This window comes from Vicia villosa, unplaced genomic scaffold (genome assembly GCF_029867415.1).
Source record: "Vicia villosa cultivar HV-30 ecotype Madison, WI unplaced genomic scaffold, Vvil1.0 ctg.000004F_1_1_1, whole genome shotgun sequence".
Lineage (NCBI taxonomy): Eukaryota > Viridiplantae > Streptophyta > Magnoliopsida > Fabales > Fabaceae > Vicia > Vicia villosa.
The window spans coordinates 2392360-2412915 of record NW_026704934.1 but is presented as its reverse complement, the minus strand read 5'-3'; the positions used below and the strand labels follow the sequence as shown (position 1 = coordinate 2412915).

The 20556-nt window shown below is 34.7% G+C and overlaps 1 protein-coding gene across 3 annotated transcripts; it reads right to left on the bottom strand.

The window, feature by feature from the left end:
• Positions 1 to 903: 903 nt before the first annotated feature.
• On the bottom strand, positions 904 to 16063 carry LOC131621458 (helicase protein MOM1-like). 3 transcript variants are annotated; one of them, XM_058892510.1, is made up of 14 exons: positions 15939 to 16063; positions 14514 to 15058; positions 12485 to 13022; positions 11358 to 11409; positions 11003 to 11083; positions 10619 to 10918; positions 9364 to 9537; positions 7542 to 8454; positions 6945 to 6965; positions 6721 to 6842; positions 5718 to 5822; positions 2652 to 4910; positions 2345 to 2555; positions 904 to 1908 (listed from the first exon to the last, which is right to left on the bottom strand). In XM_058892510.1, the coding sequence occupies exons 2-14, from the start codon at positions 15025 to 15027 to the stop codon at positions 1166 to 1168; spliced, it is 6033 nt and encodes a 2010-aa protein (XP_058748493.1). In that variant the 5' UTR covers positions 15028 to 15058; positions 15939 to 16063; the 3' UTR covers positions 904 to 1165. The 3 variants fall into 3 exon arrangements, with proteins under 3 accessions (XP_058748493.1, XP_058748494.1, XP_058748496.1); XM_058892511.1 differs by having other exon boundaries at positions 15878 to 16004; XM_058892513.1 differs by lacking the exon at positions 6945 to 6965.
• Positions 16064 to 20556: the final 4493 nt, after the last annotated feature.

The window sequence follows — 20556 nt, the reverse complement described above, 5'->3', positions numbered from 1 at the left end:
TGAAGGACCAATGTTGAAAACAAACTTGAAAACACATAAGGGAAAACACCGGAAATATACACGCGATTTTATTCTTGATGAAAACCGGAAGTATATTTTCGGTTTCTACTGCAATTTCAAAGGTGCATTAATGACACCACACCCCTACAAAAGAACTCAAATAAACAGTCTTTGATCATTTAAATGACATGTCTAACACCTTAGAAATGATTTATAGTGTTTAAAACAATCCACAAATATCTAATTTCTGACCTAAAACACACATTTAAGTGGATATTACATAAACTCTAAAAATTTCAAAATCAACTTGATTGATTGTTGTTGTTTGATTGTTGTTGGATGCTTGATACACTGATGCTTGATGCCTTTAAACGACCTCAGTTGCAAATGCGGTTGATTCAGTGAAAGTGAAATTGAGAGAGTTTTGAGAGATTGAATGTATTTAGTTTTATTTTTGAAACGGTAATAGATAGGGAAGAGTCAGCGTAGGTGTCCCATGAATCAAAAATATACTTGCGGTTCCATACCGTAATTATTTTTTCAATTAATTCCAACGTTAATGTCAATTATGGTGTGCACGAAAATATACTTCCAATTTTGAAGAATATTTTTGAAATTTCGCAGGGTGCATTGGAAAAGATGGGAGTGGGATAAAAAATCCTCAAATATTATACTTCCTCCGTCCGAACTCCAAATACGTTTTGGACATTCACACAATTTTATTAATAAATGATAAAAACAAAGTATATTAGAAAAAAAATATCATTAATGTTAAATTAAAATTGTAAAGTGACTTAAACAACTTTCTTTTGGTAGTATTTTGTAAAACGTAGTACAATCTAGTCTAGTTCTACTATTACTTGTCACACGTAACAGTATATAGATCAGTCCACAGTCGGTTCATGATTCAACATGCTTCTTTTAACCTGATGTCATATGGACAAAATTTCAACTAGTTATTAATAATTTGTTAGATACATCAAAATATCAATGAAATTTTGGATCTAACTAATTAATATACATTTTACTATCAATAATTAGGGCAACCAGTTGCCCACTAAAAAAATCTCAAAACACTGCAATCAGTCCAACAAAATAACCTCCAACCAAAACAAAGCTATAGCATGGCCAGGAGTTAGGACAAATGCATGCAACACTTGTCTGGTCAGTCATCATCGTCTGATAAACATACTAAACCACGAGATACAGCTTGATGCGATGAGTTAGCTGCAATGCTATTGCTGTTGGGCTCAATTCTGGATTGGTTATTGGGACCCAGATCTGACACACGTGAAATAACATTTGGAGGGGTCACAGTAGATTGACTGTTAGCACTCCCATGTAATCCCATGAAAGGTAAATTAGGAGCAGCTAACCTGCCTGCACTGTCAGGCCTGCGTCCGATTTGTGGATCAGACTGATAGGTTGTCGTTCTTTGCCAGGATGAAACATGAGCATGTGAGGGAGTTGTTGTTGGAACGTTACTAGGAGCTGTCTGGCTTTGAATCCCTCGGTGAGGTGGATGGAAACTGGAGGGTGGAACAGATATTTGGGGTCTAGAAGATTGGAGATGAGGTGCAGGGGCACGTATCTCACCCCCAGTTTGACTACCTCGGACAATGGAAGACCTAGTAGTGTTTATGATAGGCGTAGTAATATTTATGACAGGACACCTAGTAGTGTTTATAATAGGTGTAGTAGTAGTAGTAGTGTTTATAACAGGTGGTCTTGCATAGAAACCAGAGAAAGTTCCTGGCGCATTATAAACAGGTGATACCATATTTTGTGAGTTAGGAGCAATGGAGGGGCTCGGCAGACTGGTCGCAGGAGGCTCTCCAGAAGAACCAGAGATCGGGTGAGTAGCAGTTTGTTGTCTTGAAAGGTTAAGCAGCTGCTGCGGAATTGAATCTGAAACAAAGATGGTGGTTAGAAAAATACTTGTAACAGAAAACTCAGTGCTGCAAGCCAATCTACATAGTGATTTGTATGTCTGCTGCGGAGTAGAACACATAAATAAGAGATGAATGCAAACAAAATATAAAATTTACAAAAACTACACATATAAAGTTTAGTTTAAAAGTTTGCCTTCTTAGAAAAGATAAATAATAAGAGGAGGCACAATTTTCATGCAAGAACTCTCAAAAACTAACATGTATCAACCAACTCAGGCTTATTGTTTAGGTTGAAAATTGATCAGGCAATAAAAAACAACAGATGGCAAGGAAAAATAAATAAACCACCAACATGGATTATAACTGAAAAGGAATGGAAGTGAAATTTAGCTTCTGTGTCAGATCTGTAAAAGCAATATTAAAACTTAGATGTCTATGAAAAACAAACATACCATGCTGCATTCCTGATGCACCAGCTTTAAGATCCAAGCATTTAGACCTAAAAGCATGTGCCAAGATCCTACTCACACAAACTGTATTAAGATTGGTTTCCAGAGTCTTTTTTGTTTGCTGAAATTCAACTTCAGCTTCCTGAAATTTAAGATCATACTTTCTTCGAAGCTCCGCTAACTCCTTTTCAAATTCAGATTTCAGCTGCAATTTCTGTTCCAACAAGAATACACTTCAGTAATCAGAAAATATAGAAACCTAGAATAAGCATCATCAGAGTAATGTAATATGAGTAAACCAGAAACTAACCGCGTTTTCATGGTTTTTCGAAGATTGTTCTATTAATTTTTGTATTCTTTCGACATCAACTTTCAGTGGATCATAGGACAAACGAGGAGGCGTTCTGGAAGGTGAAGGGGCTGTAGTTTGGATAGGATGATTATTCATCTCTAATGGAGTTGACAAATTTCTTGGGTTGGCAGATTGTGCTCTTACTGTACTGGTTGTAAGTGAATCAGGGTCTGGATTTGAGGCAGGGTGTATAGCAACTTGATTTGAATGTAAACCATTTACTGAATTTGGGTGTGGTTGCCCAATATCTGGAATCGCAGAAGATACCTGAGGATGATGAGTGGGGAGATCATGTACACTGATCGGCTGATGTTCATCTTCAGTTGCTAAATGAAAATTAGACGAAGCCAACATATCCAAGTTGGAAGAGAATTCTGCAGCTGCTAATTGATGCACCGGTTTCGGAGGCATCGTGATTTGATTGGCTGGTACAACATCAGCTAAACTAGATGCCAGTTGAACTTGTTCAGAAGACTTTTGCATTTCACCAGTTGATTTGTCAGCGGCGGATTCCACAGATGGCAATTGTTTTCCTTGTTCTAGAGGTTCCATGACATTAACTTGTCTAGATACTGGAGAACTGGTCACAGTTACAAGTACTCTTCCCTCCTGGTTATTTGTGGTACTATTATCCACCAATAAAGCATTTGCTGAAGACTCTATATCCTTATGACGACCAGCCACTGTATGGTTTTCTGGCACCGTAATAGGGATATCTCCATCAGGAATACTCAAGATCCCATCATGAATTTGTTGCTCCAAAGGTGGATTTGAAGGGGAAATTGTATCTCCACAACTGGTTGAACAAGCAACTTGACAAGGCCTTGAAGATAAAACACCATCTAAAACTGGCACATCTATTGAACTTCTGTCAAATATTTGATCCACGGATGAAGGGGGGTTCAGATGAGTTACTTTCTGAAGCAGACAATCAGTAAAATTGACGGCCACAGGCATTTCAACTCGCACTTGTCTTTCTGAGACACTTACAGAGTCCCCTTCATTATTAGTTTCTTGCACTTCAACTGAAGTTTGCCTTTCAGGTACACTTGAGGGGACTCCAGAATATTGATGATTTAGATGTGTTCCATTCTCACAAACTGGCAAGCACTTCGTACCTAAACTGGCCATCTCACAACCATCCCGAGACCCATGGCCATTACTTGCATACCTATTATCTTCATCTGTCATGCTTGTAGCACCATCAGAATTAGGTTCTCTAAAATCTGGCAAGCGCGTGGTATCTAAGCTAGGCCTCTCACAATCATCTCGAGACCTATGTCTTAAATTCCCACACCCATTATCTTCATCTGCAATAGCACCATCAACATTCTGTTCTCCAGAATGGAAATGTTTAGAGATGATGTTTTCCTGACTGACATAATGATTTTCCATTGCATTATGGTCCTCACTTCCAGAGACTGGTAGACGATTTGAAACCATAATGCCCACTTCATTAGCATTGTCATGCTTGCCTAGAGAATTTTGTTTTTCAACTGTTTTACTAACTGAAGAGGAATTGGTTTCAGGAACCATGTCCCCCGTATCTTTCATAGATTCAATCACATTATCAATCATCAGCGAGTAATCAACCCCAGTCCCAAGTTCCTTTGAAGAAACTATGCTTTGCAATTCATTTTTTGCCCAAGATTTCAAATTTTCCACCCAAGTGGGCACCCAGTCTTGAGCCTTTAGCATATGAGCTGATTGTTTGTCCTCAAGATCCTTGAGTCTTAATTCATGCTGAAATTTCAGTTCTTCAATACTTTTTTGATGGTCAATATTCAAAATCTTGAGCGTTTCTGTTCTCGTCACCTCATTAGGAGAGCAGGACCGAGTGAAAGCTAACTCTATTTTCTGTTTTCTCTCTAATTCAGCCAGTTCAACCTCAATAGCCGTTCTCAATCTATGTTTCTCTTCCTTTTGCATAAGGCGTATATTATTCAGCATTTTTTCACACTTTTTTTTAGTTTCTTTAATGCTTTTGGACAAATCTTTTTTGAACAGTTCAACTTCAATCATATTAGAAGCTTGAGGAGAAGAAGTATCACTACAAGTGCCTGTACGATGTCGAAATATTTTTTTTAGACACCGCAGCAGAGAATAACTGTAGTTCGCCTCTCCTTTCTTACAGTCAAAATTCAAATGTTGTTTTGCAAGAATAAGAGAAGCCTTGTGGTCAAGTTTGTGCTTTTGCATAGCAGCAGCAGTCCAAATCTGAAATGGCACAATACAAGGAGGGATTATCAGTCATACTTTTGCATGCTAAATGCAATTATAAAACTAAGTACTGTACAAAGTCACGGGCCATTACATATTATTAACTAAAATATACTAGAAAATATCATAATTGAGATAAGAAAAGTTATGTGGCAGTAAGATTCTCTCCGATTCAAATGGAATAAAAGAGGCATGAGAAAAAAAGAGTGAAAGTTATATAGTAAGAACAAATATTAAACAGAATGGGGGAAATTATATTCAGCTTTGCATCTATCTTATGGCTATGCTTTGTCCATTTCTTTCTTCTATATTATCTTCCACAAATGAGGCTTGATTTTAGCCACCTTTTGAACAGGCATGCTAAACTACCCAGAGATAAGAATCTCAGTTGAAACAAAAATTTCAAGGCAAACATGCAGTTGACTAGCCGGATCAAGTGCAAACAAATAATGGCTTTGGTGGTTTGCTGGCAACATAAAATGTTAAGTGTGTGAAAAATCAACAAATTGATTATTAGATTTTCCCAAAAATAAATAAATAAAATATGCACACAATACAAAAAATTAGGAAGCCTGGATAGTATACAATGAAATCAAATTCCAGAAAATAGTACTGCTTGCCCAAATTGTATAAAAAAATCACATATGACAGACTATGGAAACAATCAAGGATAAATAAACAATAACAAACAAACAAACAAAGTAACAAACAAAAAACCAACTTTATTTAAGGGAGCATAAGGTATATGATAGAGAAGGGGAGATTAAGGAAAAGGATGTCCGATAAAAAATGCAAAAAACTAACCAGAGATATTTGAAAAGCCTGTAACATTGACACAGGTTCCCTACTGACATGGTGATTGTTCATAACATACTCAAGAAAGCAGTCAACCATCTTCTTGACATTATCCTGCATACAATAGAGCTCAGATTTCATTAGCAGAAACAATCAGGTAATTACTCTGTGAAGCCCTGACACTCCAAAATTGCCAAGGTATCAGTGTCTTACATGTATCCGACACTAATACGTGTCTGCTACGGCCCAATACGTATCGGGAAAGTATCCGGCAAATAAATTAAACTTTTTAAAAGAGAATATGGTCGATGTGCTTAGGATGCGGCTGAATGTCACAGCTACAGCACGGGATACAGTTGAATGAGATAGGCTCAGAATAAAGCAAACTCCAAAAAACAAGGTCTTTCTTTTATCAAAAGTAAGGATTCCAGAATTTTGATTTTTTTTAGTGTAAAAGAGAAAGTGAAACATTATAAGTAATGAATGCAAGAGTCAAAAACACATGTTTGAATCATTTGATCAAAAGTTAGGGTTTGCCACCCACAGCACCAATTGTGTCCCCACAGAACCAGAGCTGGAGTTGTTTCTTGATGATGGGAGGGGGGAGAGGACACTGACACAATTAGTGTTAAGTAGACAATATTAGACAATTCTATGGAGCACAAATTTCTTTTGGATAGTAGTAGTAATGATGTTCATTTTGCTATACTCTAATTGGTTGGGAAAAGACATGTAACTGTCACTTGTTTTAAATATTTTTAGTAATGTGAATGATTTTTAGTTATCATTTTTAGTTTTTGTTCATATATTGTTGATTTATATATTTAATTTTAAATATAACTTTTTATTAAAGAATCTTAGCCGTATTCTATTTTGAATTGCAAAATTTATCGTATCTGTATCCTATCAAGTATATCTGGCCTTCATAAGGTAATTAAAATGCAATCTTGTCAAGAGACCAAAGCAGCAAAATAAACAGCAAGTAAAACTTAGAGAAAAACATGCGGCATACTGGGAGAAGAAGAATTTCACAGAGCTTTGTGATCTGCGGCTTCAGCGAAAGATGTAAGCTCCTCTGCTCATCATGCACACTGCCATTTTTCTCAAATTTAACATCATTACCCTTAGGTTTATCTGGCATTTGATCAAGCAAACAGTGAGTAAGGACTGTAATTCACATTGAATACCTACACCAACACAAATAGTTGAACTAGGAAAGAATTTGAGTAACTTTACCCACTAGATCATCAAAGGTTCCTGCAGAAGTGTATTACAGGTTTTAGAAGATATCATATTAAAATCAAAGATAATTCTTACTATTAGTTAACCTCATTAAGGGCCTGTTTGTTACTGATCAAAATAAAAGTAATTTTTAATAGAAATAATTTAGATTTATTTAGAAAAAGCAGAAACTGATGCATGTTTGTTTACAATAATAAAAATTATTGTTTTTAAATAATTTTTAACTTGTTTGAATATAATTACATAAAAGTGCTAATTTTCTACAAAATTACAAGAAATGACAACGCATTTTTAAGAAAAAATAATTGTAGGTAATCATTGAATACCTTGTCAAAAATGGTTTATTTAAATACAATAGGTTTTAATGATAACTCTTAATATTTCATATTTCATATTTTAATATGAATGTTATGAATAACTTTAAACATACGCTTCTATTAAAAAAGGTGATTTTTTCAAAATAAGCTAAAACAAATTAATCCATCAATAAGCTTCTATTAAAAAAGGTGATTTTTTTCAAAATAAGCTAAAACAAATTAATATATCAATAAAAGGTCGCAACGAAGTTGAAGTAACAAACCAGCCACTAACCTGCCTTGATTTCAGTAGATAACTTTTCACCTTCAGATTTCAATGAAGGCTGATCAACAATATTGTTGCTCACTTTCGTGCGCTTCTTTGCTATGCCTTCATACACAAAGTCAGACTCACCCTCCAAATTATTAAAAGGCTGAACTCTCTTCCGGCTCCGTTGAGATGAACTACATGAGTACTTCCACTGAAACTGTTTCCCCTCCAATAGTTTAGTCCAAAAATTTTGTGGTGACTCTTCATCCAGCGACCCAATTTTCAGCTCACCAAATAAAGGAGAACTAGCACAGTATGTTCCTCCATTTTGATGGACTTTCAATAAAATTGAGTGGTTGCGTTTGTCAGAATCTTCAACAGCATCAGATATAAATGATGAGAACTGTGACACTGTTTCTTCCAGCAATTGTTCAGGACTTGACGTAGAAGTTGCAATGTTGTGGAAAATTCCCAACTCATCAAAAAGACAAGATGCACCCCACATCAATAGTGTATGACTGAGACTCCGGTTTGTAAATAGAGTATTTATGTCCAGGATCTTAGCTTGCCTAGCAAGTATTAACGCTTTCTCTTCAACAGTGAAAGCTGAATAAAGACGAAACATTTTGATCAATTCAAACTGTGAATCAAGTGTTATCTTCTGAAGGGATCTTATATCATTCATTGGATTCCAATCACTATCATATATAATAATAGTGTCGATAGATGACAATTTTATGCTAGGAAGGCAGGCACATGTTTCCATCAAAAAGACAAATCGCTTATTATTCTTGTCGTTAAATTTCTTCATGGCAGCTTGCTTCTTGGAAGGCGAAACACCTTTATCAATTCTTTCATATGAATCCAGACCAAATCTTTGTCGCAGAAAGTCATCCAGAATATCACCTATTGAATCCTTTCCAGAACCTCCAATAGACTGCAAATTCAATAAGAATTTCTTATATCTCGATGACCTAGTTTCTCTTAAGAGGATGAACACAATATAAATGAAAGTGGGGTATTATGACATTCTCGAAGCAGTCAACGACACTCATGAACAGTGAGAAAATTAGAAAACATGGCCGTGATAATGCCAAAACAGTCATGCTTGCATTTAATTTGCTAAAAAACAAATGACAAGACAATACAAAGATACTTGTTTGATTTTTGAAAATTACCGTGGGACAACAATAAATCAAAGATAATAGATGAGGAAAAAAGTACAAAAATTTGTTTCTCGAAAAAATCTAAGGTTAAACTTTTAGTCTCATACTCAACTTAAAAAAACTACTTCTGCATCTTAATAGCACTCATACTCACGTCCCCTTCTCTACATCAATGGCTCAATCTTTCTCCGCCCCTCTTACCCTCCTCTACTTAATTGTATGTGTTGTATAATGACTACCAAATAATAAAGAATCTAAAGTTGTCAGTGATCTAGTTACTTAGTCTTATTTTAATAAATAAGACTATGTTTCTAAGCCTTCTATAACAATGTTCTCCTCACTCATACGATCCTAACCAATCTTAAAAGAAAACTTGAACAGTGAGACTTTTCTTACTCTAACAAGTGAAACTTTAACTCTCTCAGACACATATATATACAACAAAAACAAAAGCCCCTTATGGTATAGTCAGAATCACGGCACAAATGAGTCCACCATGTTGCTGCCTCTGAGTGTGCTTGTGCAAAAACAAGATTGCAAGCGGTGCAGGATTGTGCGCTTCTAAGCGCTTTCGGAAAGTTGCCAAGAAGGCGTACGCGGCACGGTTATGGAAAAACACAAGTGTTTTTTCAGTTCAGCAACTCCATAAAGTATAGGAAGATAGTCTGAAAAATGCATACCTGAAAAAGTAGCAGTGCCCTTAAATCATTTTTTTTCAACTCCTTGAGCATTGAATCAAGTAGCTGCAGCTTGCCACTTGCTTTTATTCCAACGTTCAGATACTCAACTTCTTCAAGGCCCTTGAATAGTAGAGGTTGCATGGACGGATCATTAACATATGGATGATTACAACACTGTCGAGAGATACCACAATCAGAAAATGAAACCATTAAGAAAACTTAGAGCCACTTGACAGTTTTGGAATTAATTGAAAATATAAAGGAACGCCATATCAGCTATTAAAAAAAAACACAGTAGCGTTTGCACGGGCGGATCAATAACATACGGATTATTACAACACTGTCGAAAGATACCACAACCAGAAAATGAAACCGCCATATCAGCTATTAAAAAAATAAATAGTTGTTTACTAAATGTGTTCTAGTTTTTATTTAGGGAGACCATATAAACTTCAGAACTTATACATAAAAAAATTTAATAATTAAAGAAGGTTGAATCTAAACCTATTTTAATGATTGATTGATGAATGAGATAGAGGGTATAACTCAAACAAATAAAACTGGATCATGAGATGAGAATTGTTCAAGCTTTATAAGCTCTATTTAGGTCATATCAACAGGCGGTGTGAGATTTGTACTTACAAGTACAACCCCACATTCAGAGCTCTTATGTCTTCTGCTTGAACAACTTGGGTGGCGCAACAATGAGTCTAGGATTGGCTTGGATATCCTAGGCTTTCAGCCTAACCCAGCCCCACAAAAACGGTTTGTAAGGCTAGGGTTGTCAAAGTTGGATAAGCTCCATTTAAGCCATATCACTAGGTAAAGTGAGACCTTTTTCAAATAATGAATTGTGCATCTACTGGATTGATTAAAACTGCTATCCAATATTTTTTAAATTATTTTAAAAAATTGAAAGGATAAAATTTTAAATATTGAAATGCATACTCGTAAAGAATTAAGATCAATTTATAATAACAATCTAATAATAAATCGTGCATGTATTGGATTGATAAAAACTGCTGTGCAATATTTGAAATTGCCAACAAAAAAAATTGAAAGGATGAAATTTTTAATATTGAAATTCATACTGATAAAGAATTATGATCAATTTATCAATAACATCTAATAATAATAAAGCAAAATTAACCAATATTGTACCAACCAAATATTGCAGAATAAAACAACTAAATATAAACCAATTATATATGATCTTATGCAATCTAAGCAAATAATTAAAAAAGGGCAACCTAACCTTACGGGTTGAAATAAGGACATCACGAATGGCCCCAACACTATCAATCTTTGGTGATGAGCAAAGAATTGAAGCATTTGAAAGTAAAGTAGCACAATACTGCTCAAGCTGCACATGAGATATCTGAGCAGGAATCCAATACTCAACAAACCTAAAGGAGTCAGACTTGCATCTGTTTGCAATATGACTTGACAATTTCTCCTTCGGTTGAACAACACTTTTATTGGAATTATATATTAAACCGTCCTTTTCAGTATCACTTTGACCATCAAGAATATTTTTGTCTTCCCCAAAGCTATCCTGAAACATCGGTAGGAATAAATAGGCAACAGAACAAATTTGAGTTTAGCGACAAGATCAAACCTATGCATAAAAGAAACAAACCTTCTGGTGTCCAATTCCACTTGTGTGATCACTCTTATCCTTCTGCAGCAAGGTAGCCTCAATGTCATCTCCGTCCTGATGCTAATGAAAAGATACAAAAAATAAGAGACTTACCACAAATGAACATAAAAAAATAAATGTACATGGATATACATTTGCTAATTTTGATTTAAAGGAACAGGGTCTATGTCTGGCCACCAGATGATTGTTGATTCATTATTAACCAGCAATCTATCATCAGTGTTGCAGCCCCATTTTAATTTGATTGAGAATCCTAGCAGTATAAGCCGTTTTTAACAACTTCTAAGCAAATTGAGAGATGTGGGACAATGTGGATAAAAGAAATTGAACCAACCTCGGCTGCACATGGATCACATAACTCCTTGACTGTAGGATTGTAATCTAACCTGCAATGTAAAGAACCAATCACTTAGACCTGTAAACACACCTAACATGTCAAAGTGCCGATAAATCATCAGGAGCACATCAACAGATAAAGGGTAAATGGTAACGTTCCTAGCAAAAGATTCCGTCCATGTATTTACATGTCTATGCTGCATGTGAATATAGTAAATGGGTAACCCTAGCCTTGAAAAGTAACAAAAATTGGCTAGCAATTGATGTGGCTAATCATAATGAGACAATTTAAAGGCTGAAATACTTTGATACATTTATTGATGATGGTTGAAGTTATTAGTTTTAGATGAAAGGAGAAGAGAAGTGATAAGAGCTTGAAAATTATAGATAATAACTTGATAATAGCATGATACAAAAGACTAAACACTAATCCCTCTTAATAGGGAGACATAGGCTTATAATCCTAAAATTGGTGCATAGATGTTCTTAGAATTTTATATTGGTTCTAACTCAACCTTACAAAACAGGCTTGTGAGGTGAAAGATGTCCTAGCTGTCATATCTCTAGGCAATGTGGGACTAAATCCTCCCCTTCACACCCAACACAATGAAGGTGTTGGAAGCTACAACGAAGGAGACCCAAATGCCACAATTAGACAGCTAGGGGAGGATCGCAATGAAGGTGAACATTCCAACACACCCTCACGTTCGGGCCCTAATGAGCCTGAAGCGGGGACGATTCAGAAAGCCCTACAATAGGCTAATATATCATCTTAGATTTTTATATTGGGCCCTAACTCTGCCTTACAAACGCGGCTTGTAAGGTGAGGGGTATCCAAGCTTTATAAACACTACATGGATTTGTTGTGATCAAAAAGGACAGAAGATGGTTAATATGATATATCAAGCTGTGTGATATGATTCAATAGAAAAACTTTGTAATGTGACCATGAATTTGAAAATTAAATAGGAAAGACAGAAATGTGTATATGAGCTTTATAGTAAAAAAAATTAGACAAGACACAATAAAAGCAACAGAACACACCAAAAAACAAGAACAACGAATGGATCAGAACTCTTACTTCACTAGAATTGATACTATTTACTATCATTTATTAACAAGTACCTTATTTGTTTGGAACATGACTTGTTACCATCTAGATTTGAAGGGAGAGCATCAGGGATCATGTTGCAGTTGTCTTCTTTGGATAATGGGGAAGAAACATTTGAATCCATGTCCACTGAGATTACCTTTCTCTTAGAAGGTGTTAATTTTTCACCCCCATCAAGCCCAACATTGTTACTGACCAAGTCCTTGTCATCGAATTTAGAGTTTCCAGACACTAATGTTGGAAATGTCTGCTCCCTGCAGCAATCAGGCTGTGCACTTCTAGACACCTCACTAATCTCATGAGTTGGGGTGTTAGATGGAATAAATGAACCAGAAGTCACACTATTTTCTGCTAGATTCGTTATAGGCCGACTCAACATAGAGTCAATTCCGGTCTCTTTTGCTTTGGCATCTTCAGATGGTAATGTAGCATTATTTGAGACGTCTTTATTATCTGAACAACTTTGTTTAGATAACTCATCAGTCTTGTCTCCACTACTGTTGTCACCTTCCTGATTTGACTGGCTAATCCTATGAGATTTCTCAAGGCAATCTGAAAATCAAGCAATCAAAATATGGATTAATCAAATAATACCTAACAATAATTAGCATGTCTTACTCGGAAAAACTCCCACTTATAAAATGTTTGACATGAAAATATGAATAAAAACAACTAAACCAGAAGATTAAGAAAAAGGCCTGCTAATGCTAGTTTCATTTAGCTACTTTTTTATAATAACATGATAATGCACTAAAGTCTTAATATTAACCATCAATGTAACATTGATTGTTCTTAGAAATTGAGTTTGGACCAAATGACTTGTAAGGTGAGAGCCGCCCAAACTTTATATACACTACAACATACGTAATAACTATATCCAACGTGGGACCAAATTCCCCCCCTTCACACCCAACACAGTGGATGAGTTGGAAGCTGCAATGAAGGCAACCCAAGTGCCACAATTAGATGGCTAGAGACGGACTGCAATGAGGGTAGAATTTCCAACACACACCCTCGCGCTCGAGCCCCAATGAGCCTAAAGCATGGCAGTCCATTTGGGAAGCCCAACTACAGATCTTGGATAGGCTTTGGTAAATGTTAGAATTTGGGTTTGGCCTAACTCAACCTTACAAAATCGGCTCGTAGGGTGAGGTTTGTTCAAGCTGTATAAACACTACACAAGTCATATTTCTAAATGTGGGTCTAAATCCACCCTTTCAAGTGATTTAAAACCCGGACCGGTGATCGGTCCGGTAAAGGCACTCCCGTCAGTGGGTCATTGGTTGGATCGGTGGGTCACAAATTGATCCGCGCGACGGTTGATCCGGTCTACAATACAAAATTAAATAATATTTATGACATAATCATAGTAGTCGTAAAATTATAATATATTTGTATGATATATAATTTAATTTAAGGATATTTATATATTTTTTCATTTGAAAGAGTAAACATTGTTGTATAATTAATTATCAATCATTATATAATAATGTACTTCGTACCAAAAAAAGCTAACAAAATATACTACATGCTAATGAGAGAAGAGGCTTGTTTTTTAATTTAAAAGAATGATGAGGGTGTTAAGTTAATTAGGAATTGATTGAAATCCAAGTTTATATTGAACATGGAGTTAAAAGAAGCCTGGATAACACAAACAAGCCATTGGCCAAATGGCAAAATGCCCCTACCATAGTTGCTGCAGTGTGCGAGCTGGAGTCACGCTCATGCCATTTCTAATAATTATTTTTAAAATTTGAAGCATTATTCATACATCATTGAACTGGACCGCTCCGGTTTAAATCGGGCTAAAAGCATGACCGGTCCAATATGCTAACTGGACCGGACATGGGCCTAGTTCCCAGTTTTTAAACACCGTCATGAATGCAATCTAAATGTTGCAATTGGGCGGCTAGGGGAGGACCATAATGAAGCCGAAATTTCCAAGAATTTTTATTAAATTTGGATACCTAACAAAACTCATCCCCAGGTAAATAATAACAAAGTTGCCAAAAAAGAATAACATTATGCAAAACTCCAGAGTACCTTTCTTTTGATTTCTAAAGAGAGCCCGATACGTACGAGCATCCATTCTCTTAGATTTCACCTGGGAAGTTCCTACATCGTGTTCCCCGTTTTCATTCACTTCGGTTTCAAAAATCAATTGTTTCATGCTCTTCTCTTTTTGTAGCTTCTGCCTTGAAATTGAACCCAAAGACCCTGCACTTTTAGAATTTGAAGGACTCGAAGAAGAAAGATTCTTAGTTCTTCCAGATCTTATCAAAGGACTTGGTATCTTCTTTTTCTCAACCCTTTCAGACTTTCTTCTAGCTTCAGGAGCTGATAGTATTCTCTTCTCTACCTGCTTGGACTTTTGAGTACTTGAAGAGCTTGCAATTATCTTCTTCAAAGGCGTTTCTCTAGGAGACTTTCTAATACCAGCAGTTCCTAATACATTGAGACGTGATTTGATTTTTGCTTTCTTGCTACTTCGGGTCAGCCTCCGATTACTATTTTTTTTATCCTTAGCACTTTGTCTAGAACGAGTACTACTTACCATTTGCTTAGCAGAATATTTTGACTTTTGAAATCTACAGAATAATACATTTGATTAGTATCACGAAACAAAAATCAACATACAAATCAATACACAGATATCTATTGGCATGTAGAAACCTAAACTTCATCAAGATTAAGTGTACATTGTGGTACCAACTACAAAGGAATATGTCCCTGATACAATCAATTGAAATCAAAACATTAATCACTATTTAGAGATGTGGCTTTACAAACAATAAACTGATATCAATAACATTATTTTCTACCATAAAAAAGCAAATTATAATCTGGTTTTGCGCAACTTGCACAAAGGGAAGACATTAGTCTCAAAAACAAACACAAAATTGATTCTCAATGTATAGAATTGATTCTGATTTCTGACATGTTCAGTTACTCTCTTTCCAAAATCAATTCTACTTGAAACTATAATTTGTAGCTCTTGAGTCTAAAAGTAATTTTTCCACTGAAACTTCCTATTCAACTCACTTTTAACCAAAATCAATTTTACATAATCAATTCACTTAAAATCAATTTTCTTAACCGCAGAACCAAACATATGCTAAGTGTCTATATCAATCTCCATAAGAAAAAGAATTCTAGCCTATATAATTAAATCATCTCATGGCATATATAGAATCTACAAAATTCCCCAATTCTCAGAAATTCACAATTCTGAAACACAGTCTCACCTAATATTCGGAATATTCAAACAATGCAGAAAATCTAGGGTTTCAATGGATGACTTAACGAAAACAACAATGACCTAACCCTAAATAACTAAAAATAACTAAAAATTAGAAAAGCGTAAATCGCAGTGTAATGCAGAAAACGCAAATTGTGTGTTCTTCTACCTTTACAAAGAGAGAGAACGAAGTTGAGAAATTAGTAGTAAAGAGAAGTTTGAAGAAAAACCTCGATCATGGAATCAAGCTGCATGGATGATTTTGGAAGCGTGAATCTTACAGCGACGATGAGAATTATGGTGTTCATTCCTCGTTTGATTGGAGAATAGGTTAAATGTATTTATATATTTCGTGATAAAAGTTATATGGGATTTTTTTTTTTGTATATTTTAATTAATAAACAAATCTTTTTTTTAAGTAATGTATCCAAATCATATCTTTTATTGATAACAAAAATCATATCTTTCTCTTCAAAGAAATACAATTAAAACATGTATAAAAAAGAATCATATCTAATTACTAAAAAAAAAAATCATATCTTACTATATAAAATTTATATAGTAAGATATGATTTTTTTTTTTTTAGTAATTAGATATGATTCTTTTTTGTGAACCGGTGGTTTAAATGCATTTTTGTGAACCGGTGGTATTTTTCAATTTTTTTTAATTTATTTTTATTTTAAAAAATTAAAACAATGACAATTTTGACTATTTTAATTAAAAATTAAAATTAAAAGATGGTTGTAGATGCGGTTGATTTTGTTACAGATAATTTTGATATTGAAGAAGGAGATCCCAACATTGAAATAATTTTTCTTTTATTGAAATTAAATTTAGTAGACAATGAAATTATTTTGTTATAAATTATTCAATTAAATTATGTTGCGATTAAACTTTTGTTTATATTTTATAATTATGTACTATTTAATTGTGTATGATACCTATGTGTAAAATTTGAATTTAAATTATGAACTTGTGAATTTTTTTATAATATGATATTTTCAAAAAATTTAAGTACTAGTTATATTTTGTAGGGACTGAATCATCCGGTTCGATAGATTTTATACCTATATAATTTTGTTATAATGACCGGTCTATTCAACCGAGTTATCCGGTTTAACCCGGTTTAGTCATGCGGTTCGACCAGTGACCCGGTGGTTCGACCAATAAACCAGTAACCCAGTATCCTCACCGGTTTGATGTCCGGTCCGGTTTTTAAAACACTGATATAAATAATATTACTCAATTTGAGTGATTTTTTTTAATAAGATTAAGATTGAACCAAAAAAGGATATACAAAAAGAGGGAAGACAACAACCAAAATCCTCTCAATGAGACATAAACTTAAAGAAAGGCAAATTAAGTCTATTCTTTATAAAATTTGTCCTCAAAAAACTAGGGATGCTACTATAATTAGTGTAATCATTAATTGTTAGACCTATATTTGTCAGAGAATCTGCACAACTATTACCTTCTCGAAAAATATGAGAAGCCACAAAAGACATACTTATCGTAATATTCACACAATTGATTCATCTTGTACGGAGTTGCCAATGAACCACGAAAGGAGGAGAGAAAGCACGCGCCACCGCTAAAGAATCAGTTGCAAGCCAAATCTTTCTCCAACCTTTCTCATGGGCGAACTAAATAGCTAGCATAGCACCGGTGAGTTCGGCGATGAGAGAGTTAGAGATACTAATAAAAGAAACGAAGGCACCCAGAAACCTACCATCAAAATCTCTAGCGATACCGCCACAAGCAGGGGGCCTGGATTGCCTTGAGAAGCACCATCACAATTAAATTTCATCACAATTAAATTTAACCCATTGAAGAGAAGGAGATATATGCTTCATATTAATTATAACTATTTGTTATTTTTATTTTATTTTTCATTTATGATAAATTTTGTCCTTTTATATATATTTTGAATATTTATATTTCCATATTATTATAATATTATTTAAAAAAATGAGGAGCAATTTTTCATTATTCATTTTCTAACTTAGATTCTTCTTTCTTCTTCAATTTCAAAGTTGCAAGGCCATGGTGAAACCAATCATTTCTTGGAAGTTCTTGGATATTTTAGGGAGAGTTCCTCCACCACTGAACTGATTATAAGGTCAAAAGTTAAACAACTTAGATCTTTTGTAGAAGTTGTAAACAACGTTTGTGATATTCCCCTGAGTCAACTAACGAAACCATGTGTAAAAAGGGATAGATTAGCAATAGAAATTCTTGAGGAGGAGTTCCAATTGAGAGTGGAGGCTTGAAAGCATAACTTTCACGGTCGAGTCATATGGCCCAAGGGTTCAGCTCCACCAACAGTTATCTGAATCTGAAATCTAAACTGCTAAGCCTCTAGAAATCAATTAGCAGATGGGGGATTACTTCTCTAGGTAAGGGATATTTCAAATTTTTTTGCTCTCAGCCTTAGAGAATGTTATGAGAGTTAGGTCAATCACCTCATGGAATCCCAATCCTAGGTTTATCAAGCTTTTTCCATGGAGTAAGGATTTTAATCCTTTTCTTACCATAATACTGTACTATTCACAATCAGCTGGGACATTGCTTGTATAATTGCTATGGGAGAATTGGTGAGAGCATTAACGAGGTAGATAACGTACATCAAAATAAGGTTTTATGAATGTTTGTGTCCAAGTGACCAAAAGGAATCTAGTAAGTCGTTGGAGGGTAATACAATGGAACCTGAGAAAGTGTATGATGATACAAATAATTTGATTTCAAAGGAGATAAGCAATAATGTTGATTAGAACACATGAAAAGAGCTTCTTGCTACATCATCTGAGTAGAATAGCATATCCCAAGGGGAAAAATATATTAAATAGGTCACAGTTGATAACTTCAATGACAAAGCAGTGGTAATCTTGGAGACAGAGACACGACCAATTATTAATGTGGAAGAGGATGATTGTAACACTGAAAGCTCTATGGATTCAAGTTTTTTTGAGGCCACATTATAGAGTAGATAAGGTGTTGTTCCTAAGAGTAACCTTGTCCAAAGAAATATTCAAAAAGACATGGCTTTCTTAAAAACTTCATGGGATAATTTGGCAACGGATGATAATGTTAGATAGGGCATTGGTGATGGCAATCCTACAAATATACAATTTAATGAGATAGTTGATACATATGGATTCCAACAAGTAAGATCAAGATTTAAAACACAAAAACGACTTTCTTTCATGAGTAACTACATCATTATGTCAAGGCCTAGTAGTACTCACAATTCCCAGTGAATTCCTTATTTTTTAATGTGAAAGGTATTGGTGACTCTCCTTAAAAATTGACTTTAAAAAGGTTAGTCCTCAGTAACAATCCTCATTTTTTTTTCTTATTGAGCCCTAGATGGATGTTGATAATAGAAATAATCTTAGTTCAAATTTATGGTGCATGAGTGATAATAGTATGATCCAGATATTGTGGATGTTGATGATTAACAAGTTTCCTTTACCTTCAAAATGAAAGACATGCTCGTGAGCTTATCTGTTGTTATGCATATACTTGCTATATAACTATAAGATATTTATGGGATAAGTTGCAAAATATCATGAATGTCGCTACCATTCATTGGTTTTTTATTGGTGATTTCAACACCATACTTAGTGCTCAGTAATATAGTAGTTCTAGTATGCCTGCTAGAGGACCAATGGATGACTTTTCTACTTGGAATGATAACAACCATCTCCTGCATTTGCCAACTTCTTGAGATAGATTTACTTGGTCCATTGGTAGAAGTGGATCTGGTCATACCTAAAAAGGCTGGACAAGCCTTTTGCAATCAATAATGGGTTGATGTTTGTGTAACTACCTCCTATTCTACTTTGATGAAAACTGGATCAGATCAATACCCATTATTTTCGCATTTTAATTGTCATGAAAAGAGTTTTAAGTCACAATTTAGGTTTCTTCAGATGTGGACACTTCATCAGGATTGTCTCAAAGTTGTAGAATCCTCTTAGAACTCAAAGGTTATTGGATGTCCCGATGTATGTGTTATCTAGAAAGCTTCAAATTCTCAAGGGTAACCTGAAGGTTTGGATTCAAACCAAGTTCGACAATGTGCAAGACCAATTCAAGCATTCAAGGTGGGATTTTATGAACATTTATAGTAGAATTAGTAGGTCATTCCATATTGATGATCTTGCTGAACAGCAGAAGACTACACAATCAAGGTTGGGTTATGCTTTGAATATTGAAGAGTTATTATGGAAAAAGAAGGCTATAGTGTACTGACATGTTGAAAGAGATAGAAATACAAAGTATTTTCACAAACTTATAAAGATAAGGAATGTTACTAAGCTTATTCACTCATTGAAAGCGAGTGACTCCATTATCACAAATCAAAAGCATCTATCAAAGCATGTGATGAAGCATTACAAAGATTTTTTTAACAATGTTTATATTTTGCATGATAATTTTTGGTGGAGTAGGTGATACCTCATTTATTAACTAAAATGACAAACAAGCTTCTAACCATGTTACCTTATGAGGATGAAATTTATAATTCCATTTTTAGTATAAGGAAGGATAGTGCAACTAGACCTGATGGATTTTGGCCTTTATTTTACTAGACTTACTAGAAGGTGATTAAAGATGATGTGGTCAAAGCTACCATGCAAATATTTAAATAAATTTTAATTCTCCCAAATTATAACTCCAACATTATGGTGTTAATACCTAAGTCTAAAGATGTTGATTGCATTGATCATTATAAGCCCACTGCTATGGCAAATTTCAAGCATAAAATTATCACGAAAATTTTGGCTAATAGGCTAGCTGTGTTTATACCCCAAATCATTTTCAAGGAGAAAAAAGGTTTCATTCAT